This window comes from Larus michahellis, chromosome 21 (assembly GCF_964199755.1).
Source record: "Larus michahellis chromosome 21, bLarMic1.1, whole genome shotgun sequence".
Classification (NCBI taxonomy): domain Eukaryota; kingdom Metazoa; phylum Chordata; class Aves; order Charadriiformes; family Laridae; genus Larus; species Larus michahellis.
Genome location: NC_133916.1, coordinates 5,885,693 through 5,905,731, shown reverse-complemented (window position 1 = coordinate 5,905,731; position 20,039 = coordinate 5,885,693). Strand labels below are relative to the sequence as shown.

General features: G+C 52.1%; 2 protein-coding genes across 8 annotated transcripts; both read left to right on the top strand.

Moving 5' to 3' along the window:
- Positions 1-32: 32 nt before the first annotated feature.
- Positions 33-5,016, top strand: YOD1 (YOD1 deubiquitinase). Its single transcript, XM_074564655.1, has 2 exons — positions 33-321; positions 790-5,016. Exons 1-2 carry the CDS (start codon positions 114-116, stop codon positions 1,494-1,496), a joined length of 915 nt encoding a protein of 304 aa, XP_074420756.1. The 5' UTR covers positions 33-113; the 3' UTR covers positions 1,497-5,016.
- A 3,736-nt stretch (positions 5,017-8,752) lies between these two features.
- C21H1orf116 (chromosome 21 C1orf116 homolog) lies at positions 8,753-16,483 on the top strand. Of its 7 annotated transcripts, none has more exons than XM_074564554.1 (4): positions 8,753-9,289; positions 12,242-12,372; positions 13,729-13,906; positions 14,389-16,483. In XM_074564554.1, the coding sequence occupies exons 2-4, from the start codon at positions 12,286-12,288 to the stop codon at positions 15,588-15,590; spliced, it is 1,467 nt and encodes a 488-aa protein (XP_074420655.1). In that variant the 5' UTR covers positions 8,753-9,289; positions 12,242-12,285; the 3' UTR covers positions 15,591-16,483. The 7 variants fall into 7 exon arrangements, with proteins under 7 accessions (XP_074420655.1, XP_074420656.1, XP_074420653.1 ...); XM_074564555.1 differs by having other exon boundaries at positions 8,759-9,177; XM_074564552.1 differs by having other exon boundaries at positions 8,776-9,177; positions 13,729-14,011.
- The last annotated feature ends 3,556 nt before the right edge of the window (positions 16,484-20,039 follow it).

Below are 20,039 nucleotides of genomic sequence, written 5' to 3'. Positions count from 1 at the left end.
ACCGACCAATGACGGGGCGCGGCGGGAGGTCTCGCGAGAGTGGGCGGGGCGGAAGCGGAAGCGGCGGTCGGTCGGTGGGGCGGCGGCGGCGGCGCGGGGCAGCCCCGCCGAGGATGCTGCGGCTGCGCTGCAAGGCCCGGAGCGGCACCCACCCCCTGCCCGGCCTCACGGCCCACTCCCGCCTCCGGGACATGCAGGCCGCGCTGGCCGCCCTCACCGGCGTCCCCGCCCCGGCCCAGCGCCTCCTGCTCGGTTTCCCGCCGCGGAGCCTGGACCTCAGCGACGGCGAGCGGCGGCTCGGCGACCTCGGCATCCACTCGGGTGAGGGCCGGGCCGGGCCTGCGTGGGGGGGCGGGCACCGGCGCTTTATGGCCTCTGCTGTCCGGCCGGCTGCAATTACCGTAATTAAAGGAGGCTGCGGCCCAGCCCGCCCCTCGCCAGCTGGCTGCCGGGCCGGTTCCTCCTCCTGGGGGGAGCTGTCACAGCCGGCTCGGGAGGGAAGGACTCCTCGGTGGTGGTTTCACCCGCGTCCCTGGGGGGCAGAGGCAAAAGCGCAGGGCTGTGGGGACGGGGACCCAGGAGACATCAGGTGAGTCCACTGGAACCCACCACGGAGTTGCGGTCCTACGGGCTGTGTTGGCTGAGGCTGTTTTCCATCAGAATACCGTGCTGCTGGGGAAAACGAGGGTGATCCTTAGTAATAACAACAACGCAGTAGTGTTTAACAGCTTCATCTTTAACTCCCATCAGCTTATTTCTCTCAATTCTTCCTCCTCCTGTGTTTGACAGGTGATACTCTGATCGTCGAAGAGGATACGTCCAAACCCAAGACTGACTCACCTGTTGTTGCAAAAAGAACAATGTCAAACTCCATGAGGGAAGCGGCACCGGTGCTTGTGAGGAGGGTTGTCCCGGCGGATAACTCCTGTCTCTTCACCAGCGTGTACTACGTGGTGGAGGGAGGCGTTTACGACCCGGGTTGTGCCCCAGAGATGCGCAGCCTTATAGCCCAGATAGTAGCAAGTGATCCTGATTCTTACTGTGAGGCAGTTCTAGGGAAAACTAACAGGGAGTATTGCGACTGGATCAGACGAGAAGAGACTTGGGGAGGAGCCATCGAAGTGTCCATTTTATCCAAATTTTACCAGTGCGAAATCTGTGTGGTGGACACACAGACAGTCAGAATCGACCGTTTTGGGGAAGATGCCAGTTACACTAAGCGGGTCCTTTTAATTTACGATGGAATTCATTATGATCCACTTGAGCGTAAAATCCCCGACTCGGACATTCCTCCCCAGACCATTTTCTCCACAACTGATGATATTGTTCTTGCGCAAGCGTTGGAGTTGGCGGATGAAGCCAGACGGAAGAGGCAGTTTACCGACGTGAATCGCTTTACGCTGAGGTGCATGGTGTGCCAGAAGGGACTAACTGGACAAGTGGAAGCCAGAGAACACGCCAAGGAGACTGGACACACCAACTTCGGAGAAGTGTGACATCTACATGAGGAGGGTTACATCGACTACCTCACCAATCCAGAATAAAATTCTGGATTTCCAGATAAGCTGTATGTAATCACAAAATTCCGTTCACAAAGCTTGAAAAGCGTATTAACTTAATGATGGCCAAGACGCACAGGTTTGTTATGGTTAGTGACTTTTCCAATGGGTTTGGAATAGGTATCTTCTCGCATGCTAATTTATAGTACTTTGGCGGTGGTATACACTGGCAGCTAAAACTTCATTTCTGATATAATCTCTTTGTGTATGCGATCTGAGCGGACATACAAAATCAGGCTTGTTCAACACTAGCATAAAATCTAGCCTCTGAGTTGCTGAATGAATCTCCCTGTATTATGTTTTCGGAGTGATTTAATTAATGTAAGGGTTTGGGAAATACACGTATCAGCATTACTTATACTAAGAATTAGACTCCGCGCGTACAAGCGGTTCTTGCAAGGGAAACCGCTCATTTGGTGCACAATTTTTAATGGAAGGAGTGTCTCCAAAGCTGCCCTATACTCTGTTACTATCAGAAGTAGACTGTATTGTTTGTGTGAAGTCATGGCTTTAGAGAAAGAAATGGCCTCTAAGCTTTAAGATAGCCTTCTTTAAATTAATGAGTAGATGGTTAAGTGTTGAATAAACTTATTAATCCTCCGTAGGTAGTTTTTAGTTGCTTGAAAAATAACTTATCAACCCCCTGGTGTTTACACTGCATCAGAACATAGGCATGTTTCTTGGGATACTTTGGATTCTTCTTCATAATAGTATCTGGCAGGAGGGAAATACAGTAGTTAGGGAAGTGACTTAATTTGCATCTGTTAAATACACTTAAGCAGACTTTACTTGGGTATAGCCGCATGGCCACAGTGTTACTAAGCTGTACCAGATTCCAAATACTGTAAATTAGCACTTTAAGGTATAGTTCTCACTCTGCCGGCAAAAAGTTTTGCCCTTTTTCGAAGGACAGAGTGCTAACCCAGAAGGGAGGCTCGAAGTGTCTTCATCTGCATTCTGCCTTAATGTGTTTCATTTGTCACCGATGACTGTTCAGTAGCAAGACTTTAATTCTGATAATGAAGGGTGCAGTTTAATTTTCGGAACAAAATAAGCTGAGTAAACTGCCCTACTTCTCGTACTGTTCAGAATCAGGGAAGCTGAAGTTGGTTTAAAGTATCTTACCTCACAGCGGGGTCGTGAGGCTTAACGCAAGTGCTTTTGAGGTCTTTTAAAAGGTGCTGTAAAGGTGCACATTACTGAAAGGGATTTTTCTTTGAAATGCCTGCAACACATACTTGTTTTATTGAGTTTTAAAGTACTCTTAGCCTGCTATTCTTCTGTTACTCTGTTTAGAGTTACCTTCCTTGCACTTGTACAAATGGGGATCAAGAACGTGCCTCTTCGGACTAAGGCAGAAATAAACCCACTTTCCAAGTGGAACCTAAGATCTAGTTTTAAAGGCCTCCGTTCTTTAAGGCATCTGGCTAAACGCCTGCTGCAGCAAAAACTTATTTTCTATAAAAAGTATGTTTCACTGAAGTTCTCAGCAGAGGCTCCCAGTTGGACCTTGAAATACAGGAGGGTCTCATTGAAAATGGAACATAATTACGTAAGCGCGTGCTTTGCTGAACTGAGGCATGAATAATTAAGTAAAAAGAATAGAATCACCAAGAGCACTATGGACCAGGCTTCTTTTAAATTCAATATTAAAATACACATTAGCGCTGTTGGGAGTTTCCTAGAGAAAGCCACTTAGCTTCCGGTGTTAAACCCCACTTTGATTTAGCCTACCATTAGAAAAAAAGCCAAAACACAACAAAACCCAACATTAAAACCAGCCCTCTAGAAGCTGACGCTTATAAACCTGAAGAAATACCTGAGAGTTCAAAGGAACTTGAAGATTACACTGTGTTTTAACTACTTGAGATGAAATACTGTCTAGGAATGAGACCAAGAGACTGTCCATCCTAAGTCGTATTGGCAGCTCTCACACTGGAGCAGTGAGACGCCTTGGACAAGGAGCTGATCCTCACCATTTGCCATCTGTAAAATGGACATAATACCTACCTCAGAGAGGTGTAAAGGTCTTTGGGTGGCTTTGAAACAGAAGGAGAAGATACATATTTGTTGTCTGCCACGTTTGCAAATGCATTGACTTTGGGGAGCAACACTTAGATTTGAGCTTTGTATCCTGGGTGGATTTCTGAAGGTGTGTAAAAAATATTTTTTTTTTTGGTATTTCTCAGTTACAGTATTTTTAAAATTAGCTTGTTTAATCCAGAGTGTTTAGCTTTGCTATATCATGGTTGCATTGGAAATCTGCTAACGGAGAATCCGTTCCTTTTGAGGGGGATGTGTCAATATCACTGCTTGGATGTTTTCTTTCATTGCCCAGAAAATAAAATCTCTTTGGTTAAAAAAAAAAGTCAACTGAACTGCTGTAATTCATCTTTGTAAAAGCTGATGCTGTTACACGCTGACAAACTCTTTCAAGGAGCGAGTGACCTGTGGGACTGACCTTGAGTCGGAAAGCCTTATGTGATTTCCCTAAACTCTCCCAAACAGAAAGTATCTACGTTATTTAAAGTGTAAGATATGGATATATTTAAAGTACAACTCCCTTTCTTTTATAAATGTTAGGGGTTTTTTTTACTATCTTTTATCAGCATTTGCCTGCCCTTAATGATACAATTACGGAATTATCACAAAAACAGCATCCTGGTACTAGTGGGATAAACTACTGAACATCAGTGATATGTTTGCACTGGACTGTTAGTAATTACACAGCAAATTAATGACGGGTATTTTAGAGTAGAGGTGTGGAACGTAGGCCCAGGTACTGGCAGGGAATAGTGTCACCTGCCCGGAATAGTGTCACCTGCCCAGACCAGTCCAGAAAGCCTGTAAGAAATTAAAATAATGCGTGTCCTTAACCATTACTCTTGTTGCCATTCCCATTTAAACTGAGCGCTCATTTCCTTGCCGAGTACGTCAGCACGGGGGTCAGTAACTAAACGGCCCCTGGAAACTGCGGGTTTTGCCTCGAAGCTGCGCCTGCTCAAAGCTTGGTCGTGTTCCACCCATCTGCGCAGTTCTGGATCTTCAGTTAAAGAATTCTGGTTTCCTGGTGCCAGTCTGGCCCTTCCACCAGCACCAAATTCCTTCTTTACTCAAAGAAGAGCCTCACACGCTCTGATCACGTGGCCTTTCACAGACGTGTTGTGTTGTACGAAGAGATGCATGCCGTGGTTATAACAGCACCTTAAAAGCTTGTCCGAGTTTACACGTTGAGCAGATGTTGAGCAAGGACTTTCACCGCGGCAGACAGCGCGTGTTCCCATCGCAGTAAAAACGTTTCTAAACGTCTTAGTTACCAATGTAATTCGGCAGTACATCGTTCCGGTTTGTGTATCGTCAGTACGGATCAGTTGCTATAACATATTTCCTTAAACACGTGCCCTGAATTGCAAAATTGTTGATGCACCAATAAACGTGAGTGATGCATGCTTGTTCAGCCTAGTCTCTGCCTCAGTTCTTGAATTTCAGGTTTGGGCCCCGTTGGCTGCTGCTCCCCAGTGTGTTTTCCGGGTCTTCACATAAAGGAAGTGCAGCCTTGGAGGCGTTTCCATCTGCTTTCCCTCCACCTCATTCCCTTTTTCCCTTGGCACTGAGGCAGTCACAGCGAGAGGGACGCAGCCTCCCAACCTGGTCAGGATGAAGCTTCTTCACTTCCAACTTGTTCGACAATAACTTTTTTCTTTTTTTTAGTAGTAAACTATTTTGTCTGTATAAGTAGCGTCGGGTACGAAGAGAAAAAAAGCGTAAAGAGTTTCACATACCTCCAGAATCTTTTATGCATTCAAATACATAAATCGTTAGGTAGACAGACTTGGACAGGAAGGTTTGGGTTCAGTAGCGTACGTACGTACGTCATGGATGCCACTGCCTGAAAGACTGGTCTCGGGAGTAAGTCAGTAATATTCCAAAGTTTCTGAAGGATAAACTTAATTCCTTAGTTCTGGATAAACTTATGTAAAAAGAGCAATTGCTGGGGAGAGTGCTGAGAAAAGGAACATCTCGTTACACGGTATAAAATCAGCATCTGAAATCTGCACCTTTTTGCGTGCACGGTCACAGCAGAGGCCACTTGTGACGGTTTGGGACCAGCGCCTCCTGCACCCATCCTGCTTTTTCTAGAGCCCTGTTCCAGACCGTCACAGCCCTGCAGTCGTCACCCGCCCCGGGGCAACAAAGCCACCGTGAGACTGCGCTGGCGGCGCAGGAGCACCCGTCATTTTTATAAACATTTTTGACCTCAGCAGCGTTATCTATTTGCCCTTCTCAACTTTGAGGGAGCAGGAGGAGGGGACAGGATAAATGAAGAAAATGCCGAACGAGTGCCCTGAACACAGAAATCCCCGTATCGATGGGGATTTTTGAGAAACCAAGGAAGGATCAGGGCTGGGCAGCACCGGGGGCTCCTGCCCCGCGCAGCCCCCGTGGCTGAGCCCCGCAAACCTCTCCCTGCCAGGGAAACCCTTTAATAAGAGGAGGGGAAAAAAAAAAAAATTAAAAACTTTCAGCTTGCTATTTTGAAAATTACAACTCTTTATCCTACAAATGAAACGCCTGCCTGCATTTTAAATCCAACTGCACCCAGCTGTGGAACTGCCATCGGGTTTTGCTCTGCTCGGGACTGGGCAGAATAAAATGACTTCAAATTGGCTGAAATCAATATTGCTTTTTCACTCCCGTGAGCGTGAGCACCTGGATGCTTTCTGTTACAAAAGAATGCAACAGGGGAAGTTAACAAAATTAGGTTGTCCGAGATTGCAGTGTCCTTGTCTATTATTTTTAATTAAAGCCTTGTGGAACTGTGTTATACCCTGAGAGCTGACTCCTCCTTTCTGATGCAGAGTTAATGCTAACCAAGGTATGGAAACAGATCACCTCAGTTCTCTACCTCTTTTCTGTAAAACAGGCATCATAAATAGGGTTGCTTGCTCGGTTCCCAGCCTTATGAAGATTTAATTATTTCCCTAAACTGCTGTGTAATAGTAGGTATTAACTACCTAGTATTTTTCATAATTGATTCGTCAGCATACCTACTGTACGGACAATTTGATCTAAGGAAAGTGTCCAACAGTCTTACAGAGTCAAATAAATGTCATTACGTTAACAGGTATCTTATCGGTGACGCCGTGTGGATGCGTTTCCTTCAGGGCCGGGACTGAATCATTTGTCTTCGTTTGTTTATGAAGAGGGTGAGGCACAACGGGTCTGTTAACATGCCAAAGTCCTTTCACAGCATTGTGGAGTTTTCTCTGCATCATTTGACTACTTACATGTACTTCATGCCACCTATATGAAATCACGCTTTATTTTGGGTTGTAGCTATTTATATTCATTGGAGGAAGAGGAAAAGGGGAAAAGAACAGGTTCTTTCTGGGCACCCGATTCAGAGAAGCTCAAGACTTTTCTTGATGGATCATGACATTTTCCTGACCTGCTCGCAGCCCTGCAGGCAGCAAGCTCTATTTATGTTACGGCACAGATTTAAGCCCTTGTGCTGGCAGCGCGGAGCTCTCGGGACACACTCGCCCTGTCCCAGAGTGGTCGCTCAGGCACACCGTGTTTGCACGCGCAATAAGAAAATAGCCCTGGGTTTAGATTTGCTCCCTCTCTTAAAGCAGGCTCAGAACTAAGCGCAACCCGGCAAACCCAGTGTGAATCTGACCCTGTGCACGTCGCTGCACCACCCAGCACAACACCAGCCAACGCTTCCAGAAGTGCCGGCACCAAGTCCCGCACTCGGTTCTGTGGCCACCGGCTGCGGCGATGCCCCAACATGCCGCGCTCGCACCCCTCACCTTTGCTGCAGGCTGGGGGAGACACGACCGGACGGGCTCCCACAGCCTCTGCCTTCTGGATTTGCTTGTCAGCACACACCTTCCATTTCCATTTCCATTTCCATTTCCATTTCCATTTCCCTTCCCCTTCCCCTTCCCCTTCCCCTTACCTCGCTAACTGGGCACAGCTGTAGCTGATGGGAACCTCTGCTTTCTCTCCATCCTACCATGGCTTTAAACAACAGATGTTTCCACTTCCCTGTTCTGTGCAGCAGGGAACTCGCATTGCAACACAGCCTGTTTCTAAAGCAAAAAACAGCAACCCAATAAAAACGAAATCACCGAAGCACGAAAACTTGAATGGATCCGGTGGCTATATCGATTCTGCAAGTTTGCTGCAGGGTTTCTGCTTGGATGTTGATTGATAGTTATTCAGTGAGGAGTGCCCTGCAGAGCAGATGCTCCGCTGGGAGGGGGAAGCATTGCCCTAAGCATTGCTTATCAGAGGGAAAAGCTGTAATTTTACTAGGAGAGCCCAAAGTCGGGGTAATCACAAGTCACGGCAGCTCTTCCAGCTGTTTCTGCAGCACCACCCGGCAGATCGGGTACTGGAGGTCGGCGTCACCCAGTGCTGCAGATGGAATAACTGGGCTCTCCTTTACCTCCCCCCAGAGAGTGGCAGCAGCGGTGGTACCCCTGTCTCCAGAGGAGGGGACGCTGCCAAAGGACGTGCCCCGGCAGCAGTTTCTGAGCAGGTGTTGGTGTGAGTGAGGAGGGCGACGGGTGTCCCGGGGGCTTTAGCTTTACCCAGGCTCGAGGACTCAGGCAGCCCAGTGAAGAGAAGAGCTTCCAGCATTAGGGAGAGAGGGAATGAACACGCGGAGGGGCTCAGCGCCTGCAGGGAACGATGCCAGGAGGGGCAAAGGGGAGCCGCAGCCAGGCAGGAGGTGCAGAACAAGCCCCAGAGCATACATGACTGCAGCACCCCCTTCTCTAACACATAAATAAAGCTTAGTGGTGAAGCTTCCCTTCTAAAATGGCTTTTTACCTGTCTTTACAAGAATCGTACACTGTACAGCAGCAGACAGCAAACTTTTGGTCTCTGCCAAAGTTCTGGTGATACGCAAGTACGTACTTGTTCTAGTAACGATCTGTGTTTTTAGAGCTGAGAAGGAGCCGGGTCCTACCCTGAGCAGAGGGACCTCATGCACAAAACCACCCAAGAGAATAAACCAGTTGTGGGGTAATGCCTTCAGCAGCGCAGGGCGCAAAGGACTTAATTATTATGTACAAAAGCGCTTTGGTCAGGGCTGCGCGTTGGGCTCCTCCGCGTGTCAGCGAGCAGCTATGCGGCAGAACAGGCTGCCGGATTAAGGAGTCTCCGGCGAAACCCGCGCTGAGGACATCAGAGGACACCAGCCAAGCCGGGAAGTGAGTGAGCTGGGTGGTACCGCGCAGAGCTGCCCGCAGCCTCCCGGGCACGGGCTGCCTGTGCTGCCTGCACCTCTGCCTGCGCTGCCTGCACCTCTGCCTGCGCTGCCTGCCCCGCGCTGGCTGGGAGCAGAGCCTCTCTGGCAGGGCTGCGAGCGATCACGGCGTGCAGGGACCCGGCCGCGTCAGGGCAGCACATGAAGGTGTTTTAGGGGCTCGGCGGTGCTGGGACCCCAGCCCGCAGCACCACGAACCCGCCCTGCACAGCTGCGGGATGAGTTTCTCTCGCCCCGGTGCCGCAGGCTGCAGGTGAGGGGCCGGGGGCTCGCCGCCCAGCACCCACCCGCCCAGCACCCACCCACCCAGCACCGCACAGCCTTATCTCGGCCGGGCAGGTGAGTTAATGTGTAACCCGGCTCTGTTTGGTTAGCCCAGAAAAGCAAAGAAGTCCTGGGATAGGCACGGCTGGGACAAGGAGCCGGGCAGCGTGGAGCGACGGACGTCCTGGTAAAAAAAAGAAAATAATATAATAATCTCTCTTCCTTCTCGGCTTTTGCTTTCTGTCCTTTTCCTGCTGCGTGGGCTGCGGGCGAGGGGCTGAGCGTCTCTGCCCGGGGAGGACACGGGGCTCGGGCACCGATGGGGGTACGGACACGCGTTGCTTTGGAAGGGGAAAGTGGTGGAGGTGTCACGGGAGGTGGCACCAGGGAAGATGGACGAGGTGGGTTGAAGGTGGTGGCGGGAGGAAAGCCGGGGAGACCAGCAGCTGCCGGCGGGGAGAGGCTGGGAAAACTCGTGCTGAGGACAGCAAAGAGCTCGGGCAGCTGCTGCGTGCACTTGATTTTCTTGTTTAAATAGATCTGCCGCCATCGCCTCCCTTCGCCCCGAGGTGGGATCCATCCCGCTGTGCCGCTGCAGAGCAGCGGCCGCTGGGACGGTACCTGCAAACGGCGTTTTGCTTCGTTTTCTCTTTCGAGCTGGCCGGGTCAAAGCCCTTTGCCAGCAGCTGTAAGGCAGGGGGATCCGGCTGCTGTGCCTCAGACAGCCAAAATACCGAGGTTCTTTACCTTTGCTGGAGAGCCGGGATAGAATACTTGCAGTAGTGCTGGCCTTAAAAGAAAGTAGCCTCTTCCTATAAAGCAATTAGCATTAATTGCTACCCAGCGCCTCTTTGAAGTTTGAGGGCTCAGGGAGCTTTGCAAAGGACAGTTACAGCAGCTGTCACAGAAGCTGCGCGAACTGGACTTTTATTTTAGATAAAAAATAGCTTCCTCTAAAAGCATTTTTAGTGGGGGAAGACATACACACCATTGAAAAACAGCTGTTCACGTGCCATGTCTTTTAATTTAAATGCTCACTCATATTTTCAGTTTGTGGCTGAACTCGGCGAAGTAACACAGGCTGAACCGTGTTACTCAGCGAAAGGAAGGAACAAGCAATATCCTTCCGAATCATAAAAACCGGGATCTTTCAGCACTGATTTTTTTTCCCCTTTCCCGAGTCGGATGAAGGCGTTAGAGCCACAATTGCACCCGAGAACTCGTGGGCAGGAAAACGAACTTCTCCTTTCCTGCCTAGATCCTCCCCGGCCTCCGACGAGCGCTGGGTGAACTTTGCCTCCCAGCGAGGGGGGGCTCGGCGGGTGCCAAACCCCGGGCACCCGCTTTGTGTTTGCAAACGCCGTTTGAACCAGGGCAACTTATTTTTTCCAGTGGGCCGATGGCATTGGGCATTCCGACGGTGGAATTCTCTCTGTCGAACCCCCTGGTTAGAGGGGGGCCATGCTGCCGCTCCCGGGGGGGACAGGGGACGCTGGCACCAACCGGCTGCTCCGGCTGCAGGGGTCAAGTTGGAGCAAGACTTTCGCTTCCCCCGAGGGTTTTGCTCTCTTGGACGCGTGTGGGAGGCGGTGAGCAGCGTTGCAGCAATCCCCGCCGCGCAGGCGGTCGTCTCCTGCTGCTTGGAAACAGATTTCGTATTTCACGTTGCAAATCTTCAGGTGCACAGCAAAACCCTGTGGCTTGCAGAAGCCTAAACCCCCCCCAAACTGGGTTTCCCCCCACACCCAGTTTCTCTGCTTCCCAACAGCTAAAAGCTCTGGCTATGAAGTTATCCAAATTCCAAAGAATCACGGCTATTGCTGTTCCAAAAGCACCTCTTACTCAAACGTAATTTAAGCAGCAAATAATGCAAAGCTGAGACCAAAACACTAAACTCCTGCGCGGAAGGATCGGATCCGTCAGGGTGTGGGTGTTGAAATGTAATTTTTGCGGCATGTCCCAATTACAAAGGAATTCTTTCAGGGTCTAACGCTCGGAACAAGCAGCCAGTTCTGCTCGCTTATCGCTCTGTCTAATTCCCTGATCCTGCTACAAGGGGGAAAAAAAAAAAAAGCGGCAGCGTGTTCCGGGCAGGTCACGGCACAAAGAGCTCCTCTGTCCTCTGACGAGCAAATCCTCTCGCGTGGGCCCGTGTGTGTTGCAGGGGGCGTTTGTTTTGCCGCTCTCCCCAGCCCAGTTCTCTCCCCAAGAATGGGCGGCGCGGGCGGAGAAAACACATAATTGGTGGTGGCAGTGAATTTTGGAAGGTTAATGCTTTACATCCAGAAGTAATTACGCCTTTTGTAGGCTGCTCAGCCTCTCCCCGCAGGCAGCGGAGCTCTCTCTTGGCCAGGCACCCTCTGAGCATAACTGTCCCCTCCGCCGCCGGGGACGGTCTCGCTGTTGGGAACCCTGATGTCAGGTTGTTTGTCAGCAGACGTTACGGTGTTTGGGCGTAACAGGCTGCATCCAGGAGAGCAGCAAAGGTGCATCACCGCGAGCAGGGAGGGGACCTTGGGGTGCTGCTTGCGACACCCCCGGGGTGGCCGGAGACATGGCCCATGGGGGCAGCCCGGGCACAGCTCCCAGCACTGCCCTGCTCCTAGCGAACCATGCCAGGTGTGTGCCCCAACGCTCCCCGGCGTGCCCCGAAGGACCAGGGCACCTCCCTGCGGCCATGACACCTCGGTGATCCCCGGGGAAGGTCCTCGCCGGGAGGAAGGTCCCAGCAGAGCGTCACTGGGAAGGGTGGGTGTGGAGGAGGGCAGAGGTCCGGTGTGTCAGAGCTGCGATTGGGCTTGCCTTGGGATGGGATCGCTGCTGCCGAGCTTACAGCTTCTTCCTTCGCTTGGGAACCACCTTGTCCGCACCTCTGGGATGATTAGAGAACCCCCATGGTGAGATGGCCGTGGGTAGGCAATCCAGAGCTCGCTCTATTTCCTATTCTTTTGGGGAAAACTTCAGTTCCAAGGATGCTTTAAAAAAGCCCAGCCGAACCTTCTCCTGGAGAGCAGCAGCCTCATGTGCAGCTTCCGTCGTACTTTCCATCCATCCAGCAGCTCCACAGCCCGCCTGCCCAGCGTGCCTGCACCCCCCGGGGGGTCCCGCAGCTTAACGCCTCTCCTTTCTTCTGCTTCAGCCGGGATATTGCCCCCCACGCCGGACGCCGCGGCAGCCTGTGCTATGCCTAGGAAGGAGCTGGGGATGGCTGGCTGCAACTCTGACAGCTGCGACAGCATGGTCAGCACGGCCTCCAACCACTCGCAGCGTGTAAGTAACCCTGTGCTGCCCACCCGGGCACAGCGGGGGCTCAACTCGCCCCTCTCGGCGGCTGAGGAAGGATTTCGGTCAGATCTCTGCTCAAAACCACTCTCCGTCAGTGCTTTGGAAGCACCTGGGGGCCCTGACACAGCATCACGCCAAGGGCAACGCAAGAACCAAATTAATTCCTGCCCCAAAGCACTCCCAGCCTTTCCGTCCTGCCAGGCGCGTGGCAGCGATCGGGAGCCGGAGCTCCTGCAAGGTCTCCTCGGGGACGTGGCACCGAGAGCCCGGGGCTCCTGCCTTGCCCGCAGATGCAGATAGTGCAAGCGCTGGGCAGGAGGAGCCGGGCGCGCTCCCCAGTGAGGGATTAGACCAGTTGGATAACTGGGTCAGACCGGCTCCAGCCAGGGTGACTTCACCTGGAAAAGACAGCGAGCTGTACTCCTCCCAGCTGACAAGAGATTAATTTCCTAGTTAAGGCAGGGGTGAGTTTGGACCATGGGTGTAGATGTGTAATTTTTCACTATCTGTCCATTAAAGCTTGTTTGTCTCCGAACACCGATTCCAAGATTGATGGATGGACTAATTACATCCTGTCTGACTTGGAGCATAATTGATATGTGCAAGTGCAACGCTCAGTCCTGAACAGGCTTTCCATTTGATGTATTGCAAACCAGAACCAAACCCTCTGAAATTTATTAGCGATGGAAAAACTGGTTGCAACATCGCATGGTAAAAGGTTTGGATAGGTGTCTCTGCAAAACAACCCCACCTGGGACAATTTCTCCTCCCCGCTCGCTGATCTCCATCCTTTCCTGCCCTTCAGTTTTTTCATGATATATTGCATGTATCGCCTTGTAACTTGGCACTTCCACTGCAATCACGTCTCATGGTACTTGAAATACAACAAAAATTAAACAGAACCTTGCTGGGATATGAATGGGAGAACAAGGAGAGGGACCACCACCCACAGATAAGCCTTCAGTGTTTACGATATTTAGACAAGCTTCTAGGATTCGGCACTGCTGATCAGTACAGGTGTCTGTACCTATAGACCACCCGCGTTACCCATCTGCTCATATTTCGAAGTAAACTAAAGAACTCAAAGGTAGAGGCCAAGTTTCCAAGTTAGAAATAGCTCATCTTCTGATGCTTATAGGGGGGTAATATAAAAATGGCCTTAAGTGTATGTATATATTTTTATAGGAAGTTGTTTAGTTTTCTGTAGCTGTCAGTACCAATTTTTGAAGTCACTGGCCAAGTCTCCCAGCCAGGAGCCATCACAGGTCCCTCCTTACCTGTCAGGGCTGTGACTAGTAATACACCCGCGTCTCCTACCTGTGCTGCTTTTTTCTTTTTCAGAGCGATAACAGTTACGACTACTTATCTGTGGAAGAGAAAGAGTGTCTGATGTTCTTAGAAGAAACTATTGGCTCGCTGGATGCAGAAGCAGACAGCGGGGTCTCTACTGATGAGACCGACCACGTGGAGCCCTCCAAGCTGCCCAGGACATGGCCCAAGCGAGACTCCGTTCCCCGGGGTGAGCTGCAGACCGCGCTCCAGCCTTGTTTGCAAAGGGACTTTCACGCAGGGTGCGTTCCCTTGGCAGGCAGGGAAGGAGCATTGCCCCGGTTTTATTCACGTGGTAAGCTAAAGCCAGCTTGCTTTCGTCACTCCGTGGCGAGCGGTGGCTGTAGGCAGCGAGGTCAGTAGGGCACCGACTGCATTTTCCCAGTTCTCACATGCAGGAGCTGCCTGGCGAGGTTGGCAGAACCGCGGGGCAGAGCATCTTTGCTCACGCTCTGAGCTTACACAGGTTAACGAGGCTCCTCATTCACTGTGTGCTCTGCCAAATCCACAGTATCTGACTTTCTTAGCTGTGGTCAGGGTAAGCTCTCTGGGTGAACTCTGCCACGGCTGTGCTGGTTCGTCAGGTGTGGAGAAGCTGCTTTTGCCCACAGGACAGTGTCCTGTGTCCATCTGCAGAATGGTGCGTGACTTCACATCTCTCTCTTTGCCTAGATTTGGAAAATGGGGCTCCCCGTCTGAGCGTGGGTCAGCAGCGTGCAGCTGACCAGAAGAGTGGTAAGAGCATCTCCACCTTCTCAAGCTCAGCTCCAGCAGCGGTTCCAAGCCCAGGCTATTACAGTCTTCCAAGGAACATCACTGTAGCAAACGCACAGAGAGCAAACGGAGCTTTGGACAGCAAAGTGACTGTCCGCACAGTGGAGGAACCAGTGCCAGTAGGTAAATCTTCACAGGAGATGGCCAAGAAGGATGGGCTTGACCAAGCCAATACAAGAAGCCAGGTGAAGTCCCTGGAATCTTTGATTATCCAGCCTCCAGATCCCTTCCAGGATGACCTGGTGAGCCACGAGTGGTCACGGAGCAATTGCTCAGCCAAGGAGACCAAGGCTTGGACTTCATGGGGCCAGCCAGAGAAATCCACGTTGGAAGAGGTCCCTCAGGACCCAGATGCCAAGCGCGGGCCTCCAACTGCCCCCAAGCCACGGAAACTGCCACCAAATATTATCCTGAAAACCAGCAAAAACAGCCCAGTGCCACTCGCCACAGAGCCTGGCCAGAAGGTAAAAGCACCACCGCCGTCCTCGGCCGGCTTTGCCAGCAACGCTGCTGCTGAAAAGGCAAATTCAGGGCATCTCGACCCCAAGGAGAAGGAGAAAGCCCGACGGGAGGCGTTGGAGAAGCTTGGACTGTCACAGGACAGGAGGGAGGTCAGCACCCACCTTCAACCTACCACACAACCCCAACCAAGGGAGATGCCATTCCATGTCACCGGAGAGCCCGAGGCACACCGTGGGGCAGCGGAGAGGTTGGTGCCAGGTATCCGGCAGATGAACTTCAAATCCAACACCCTGGAGCGCTCTGGTGTGGGGCTGAGCAGCTACATGAGCAGCGTCAAGGAGCAGAGCGTCAAGACCAGCAGCTCCCTGGGCAAGATGTCCTTCATCGAGCGGCTCGCCCCGAGCTTCCTGAGGAGCAGCCGCCCCCGGCCGACGTCCCTCGTGGCAGGGAATGACTTTGCTGGGCTGAAGGAGTCCGGGCAGATGGAGCCGGAGAAGAGCAACAAGCGGCGATCCCACCTGCTGCAGAGCTTCCCCAAGCCTCCCCGCTCCAGCGTCAGCGTGAAGATTTCCCCCAAGGGGGCAACCGATGAGAACCGGCGAGAGGCACTGAAGAAGCTGGGTCTGCTGAAGGAATAGCCCACCGAGCCACGGGGCTGCTGGAAAAGGGGCTTTTCACCCTGGATCCAGGTGCCTTCGCTGCTTGTCCTCAGGCAGCACAACCATAAGCATCTTCTGCTGTGATCTCCTGCCCCAGCATCTTGGGAGCGGCACCACGAGAGGTATTCAGAGCTTCACACCAAATAAAGTAACGCCCCATGTACATAATATTTTGTATATAGCAAGTGCATATGAGCTATTTATAGAAAGCATCACTCAGCACGCGGATGGGGCATATTCTCCTACAAGGTCTTTAATGCATTTGGGGCTTCGTCGCAGCAGGGAAGCCATGGAATTGGGGGTTGGCTTATTTTAAAAGGGGTCACCTGTGGCTAAAGCCTCTCTGGGAAGAACCGCTGGACTCCGCTGCTCCTTTAGGATTTTGTGGGGTTTTAACTTTCTCAAAGCCTCCGAGGCCGGAGCACTCCCCTGCCCCGTGCAAGTGCCTCCCAAAAGCCACCACTGCCACCTACAGAACTGTGGGTGCGAGGGGCAAGGGAGGGGGTTCAGCAATGCTCCCCCGCGCACGAGTGCTCCTCGTACAGCGCCCGCGGGCAAGGGGCTGCAGAGGCATCCCGTGCCTCCTCTGACCACCTCTCACCTCCAGCCCCGACAGCCCGGGTTAGAAGACGCGTGAACAGCCGCATTCAGCATGAAGTGACAGTTAAGGACGGACAGACTGTGTTTCAGTGGCAAAACAAGAAACACTGCCCCAAACGAGAGAGATGCAAGTCTGAGGCAGCGCCTTTTCATTCCCTTTCAAACTCTCCTCGCATCTTTCAGACCCAGCCGATGCTGTCAACGTTTATGCTGAACACCTTTTATAATGAAGGTGGTTTATTTCTGTAATAAACTTGTATATGATCAGAAAATGACGGTGTAGTGTAGATTTATGTTGCAGTTACAGCTCTGGTAAAGCTAAATAATAAGTTTTAAACTTCATGATTGAGGGACTGGAGCATCTCCCTTATGAGGAAAGGCTGAGAGAGCTGGGACTCTTTAGCCTGGAGAAGAGAAGGCCGAGGGGAGACCTTATTAACATTTACAAGTATCTAAAGGGTGGGTTCAAGGAGGATGGAGCCAGACTCTCTTCAGTGGTCCCCAGTAACAGGACGAGGGGTAACGGGCACAAGCTGGAACACAGGAAGTTCCAATCAAATATGAGAAAAAACTTCTTTACGGTGAGGGTGACAGAGCCCTGGAACAGGCTGCCCAGGGAGGGTGTGGAGTCCCCTTCTCTGGAGACCTTCAAGACCCGCCTGGATGCAGCCCTGAGGGATGTGCTCTGGGCAATGCTGCTTTAGCAGGGGAGTGGGACTAGGTGATCTCGAGAGGTCCCTTCCAACTCTGAAAAATTCCGTGATTCTGTATGTCTTGACTCGGGGAGCGTGAGGGACCCAGACAGCAGCCAGGCGTTGCAAATGATGAGGTCTGGACCAGAGACCCGGGGCTCCTGCACCCCCAGGACCCACACGATGTGGGGTTTTGTGTAAGTGCTTCCAGTACAATAAGCAAAGTCTTCCACGGCACTGCTGGGCTGGGACGGGTGACATGGGACCTGCCGCTGTTCTGGTCCATCCCTTCCCACCTGCACCATCTCCGGCATCTGTGGGGGCATCTCCCACAGCAGCCCTCTTAGTTGAAGAGCTGCACTAACGGCTGGGCTTGAAAGGATCATTTCATTTCCTTCACCAAAAAAATCCTTCACGCAATCCTGGCTTTCAGTGTTGGACATCTAGAGAGAGACTCCACTAATAAAGCGAGCGCTTTTGTTCCTAACAGCCAATTTAATTCCAAACCAATGCAGGCTTTCTTTAGGGAGAGGGGCTGACCCGTGGAGGCAATTGCACTACACAATTTACTGACGTTAATTAACTGCTCGCAGCATTAAGATAAAGTTGCACTCAATCGTTTTCATCGCTGACCTTGCAGCACAATCAGCTTTTCAGGGCAGCGTTGTGAATACTAAACAGGCTCCCACGGGCAGAACCAGAGCCAGGCTTCTCCTTCCTCTCCGAACAGGCATCGGCAGAGCTTTGGTTTCGCACGGACAGAAGGGGAGGGCATCCTTCTGCAAAAGCTGCATCATTTCCCAAACCCCCACGTAATAAAGGTGTGCACAAGCGGAGGGAATAGCACCGACCTGCGAAAAGAATCCAAGGAACGCGAGAAAATGATGCCTGATTAGCTACACTTCATGAAAGCAGGGAAATGCTTGTTTGTAAATTAAGCAATTAACTAAATTAGTTCTGGGCTGGCCAGCAGTAATGCAAACCTGCACATCAGGGAGGAAACCAGGAGAAGCTGCACGGGCTGAGGTCTGACCGAAAACCCAACAGGTTTCTCAGGCAACACGGTGCCGCCTGTACATTGGCTCCGGAAGGGAGAAGGAGCCCGGAAGGTCGTTACTGAGCCCAGTCCGAGCCCAGCGCCTCATTTCAAGCCTGGCAGCGGCCAGGCAGGACTGGGGAGCCGCTGCGTGGCTGCCCGCTGTGGGGACAACGACAGCCTGCAGTCCCTTGGCCACCAGGCGGGGGTGGCTCAAAGCCCAGCGCGGCCGGGGAGGCAGCTCTGCCACGTGCCAGGGGCTTCGCCAGCGGTTTGAGGGGTTTGAGCAGGATTAAGGTGGTTTGCAGCGAGAGCTGAGCGGGGCACAGGCACGGCCCTACGCACAGCGCCGCGGGTGCGAGCCTGTCCCCATATGAGCCGGTCACGTTAAACACGGCCAGAGCTGAGATCCCCCCTGTGCCACCTGGTCCAGGCGGCTGTGGGAAGGTGCCTCTGGGCTAACGCATGGCCAGCGAGCGAGGGGGCTGCTCTGCACTCACAAACCGGGTGCTCCCCTCCACGCCGTCCCGCTCCCTCCTCCCCGGCTGCCTGCCTGCACCCAGCGCTGCGGCCACCCTGGCAGAAGCAGGAGGCAGAAAGAGTGGAGCCGAGATGCGGCTGTGCTCCCCTGGGAGGGCAGGACCCGTCCCTCAGCATCAGGGCTGGACTCGGGTGGCACCGAGCAGAGTCCTGTGTCTGCACTTGCGTAAGGTGCCAGCCCAGGAGTCACACAGCCTGCGGGGATAAACACCTTCATTTCACCGGCTGCAAACATATCTAGCCTGTAAAATGTCATCTTTTGCTTGCTGGATTAAACAGCAACGCCTGCTTTTGCAGCAGGGCTTGCCCGTGGTGAGTGATTCACGCCAGGGGACCCAGCGGCAGCAGAAGGTCTTCGCCCCGTGGAAAAGCAGAGATCGGGAGCTCATTCCCAGAGGAATGGCCCTGATCTCCTGTGGCTGTTGCTTTAATTTATTCTCATTTGTTGCCATTTCATACCAACCAGGCCACGTGCACGACTCCTGTTAATGAACATCGCTCTGCCCCATAGCAGCTTAATAAGCAATCTTTGGAAGTGAGATTTCTGCTAGGAAATCTAATCAAAACTTAGCTTTCCTGCTTGACACGTATGTTACACTGTAGTACTCCCTGGTTTTGACTAAATAAGCCAAGGATTGGAAGAGAATCCTTTGTTTCCAAAACAATCTGGTTTAAAGAGAAGTTAAGGTTCTGTTTCAGGCCAAAAATGCCTTGAGAGAGACCTTGATGCCCTCGTCCTTTCTCATTAGATAAACAAGGTGAGATTACCTTTGAGGCTGCAACAGTCACGTAACCGCATTACGCAAGTGATGTGCAGCAAGACAGAGCATTAAGTAGCACGATGCTGGGATCCACAGTAGGTAAAGAGGAGAGGTCAGAGGAGAGGAGCGTGTATGAAAATGCACCATCAAACCACACTCATTTTCATTATACAAGGACGGACGAGGAATAAAAGGCAAATAAACTGCCCACATATTGCTATTCCTGCTAAAATGGCAAAGTCCACACAGGTTTGGGAGAGAATAGAAAGCCCAGTCCTGACAAACTTACCCATGGGTGCCAGCTAAGTTTGCTGTCTCTGTGATGTTTCTACATGGTGTTAGCGGATGGGACAGGGAATACAGAGCCCGGCTCTCCCAGGAGGAGCTGGGGCAGCCCTGAAAGAAAAAGCTTCTATCTCAGAACAGAGAAATTTGTCCTAGGAAGGGCCCGACAAACGATGGAGCTACCAGATATCTTGCAGGAGCTGGCTTCAGAGGGCTGACCCCTCCACTCAGAGCTTAATCTCGCCTTTCCCTGTCCTCTTCCATTTACACTGGGCTGTCCCTGCCTTTAGAGTCGATCATTTGCACTTGAAAGCCCGCAGCCGGAGGAGCTCCTGGCTGGGTGGGAGCCTCTCCTGCTCCTGTCTGTGCATTGCCCGGGTTGCAGCCTGCAGGTTCCCACGGGCAGCGCCAGATTTTCCCCTTTTTGTTGGCGGGAGGAGCAGGGAAGCAGCATCTCTCTCGGCAGCCCTGCATTTAGTCACCCAGATGATTGCTCCCCAACACCGGTGCCAGG

Excerpts from the sequence above, each read along its gene's own strand:
- C21H1orf116 (XM_074564549.1), top strand. The coding sequence starts at position 12,124 with ATGTGCAGCTTCCGTCGTACTTTCCATCCATCCAGCAGCTCCACAGCC. Across the intron at positions 12,373-13,728 it reads CCTCCAACCACTCGCAGCGT|AGCGATAACAGTTACGACTA; the intron begins GTAAGTAACCCT and ends TTTCTTTTTCAG. Across the intron at positions 14,012-14,388 it reads GCCCCGGTTTTATTCACGTG|ATTTGGAAAATGGGGCTCCC; the intron begins GTAAGCTAAAGC and ends CTCTTTGCCTAG.
- YOD1 (XM_074564655.1), top strand. The coding sequence starts at position 114 with ATGCTGCGGCTGCGCTGCAAGGCCCGGAGCGGCACCCACCCCCTGCCC. Across the intron at positions 322-789 it reads CGACCTCGGCATCCACTCGG|GTGATACTCTGATCGTCGAA; the intron begins GTGAGGGCCGGG and ends TGTGTTTGACAG.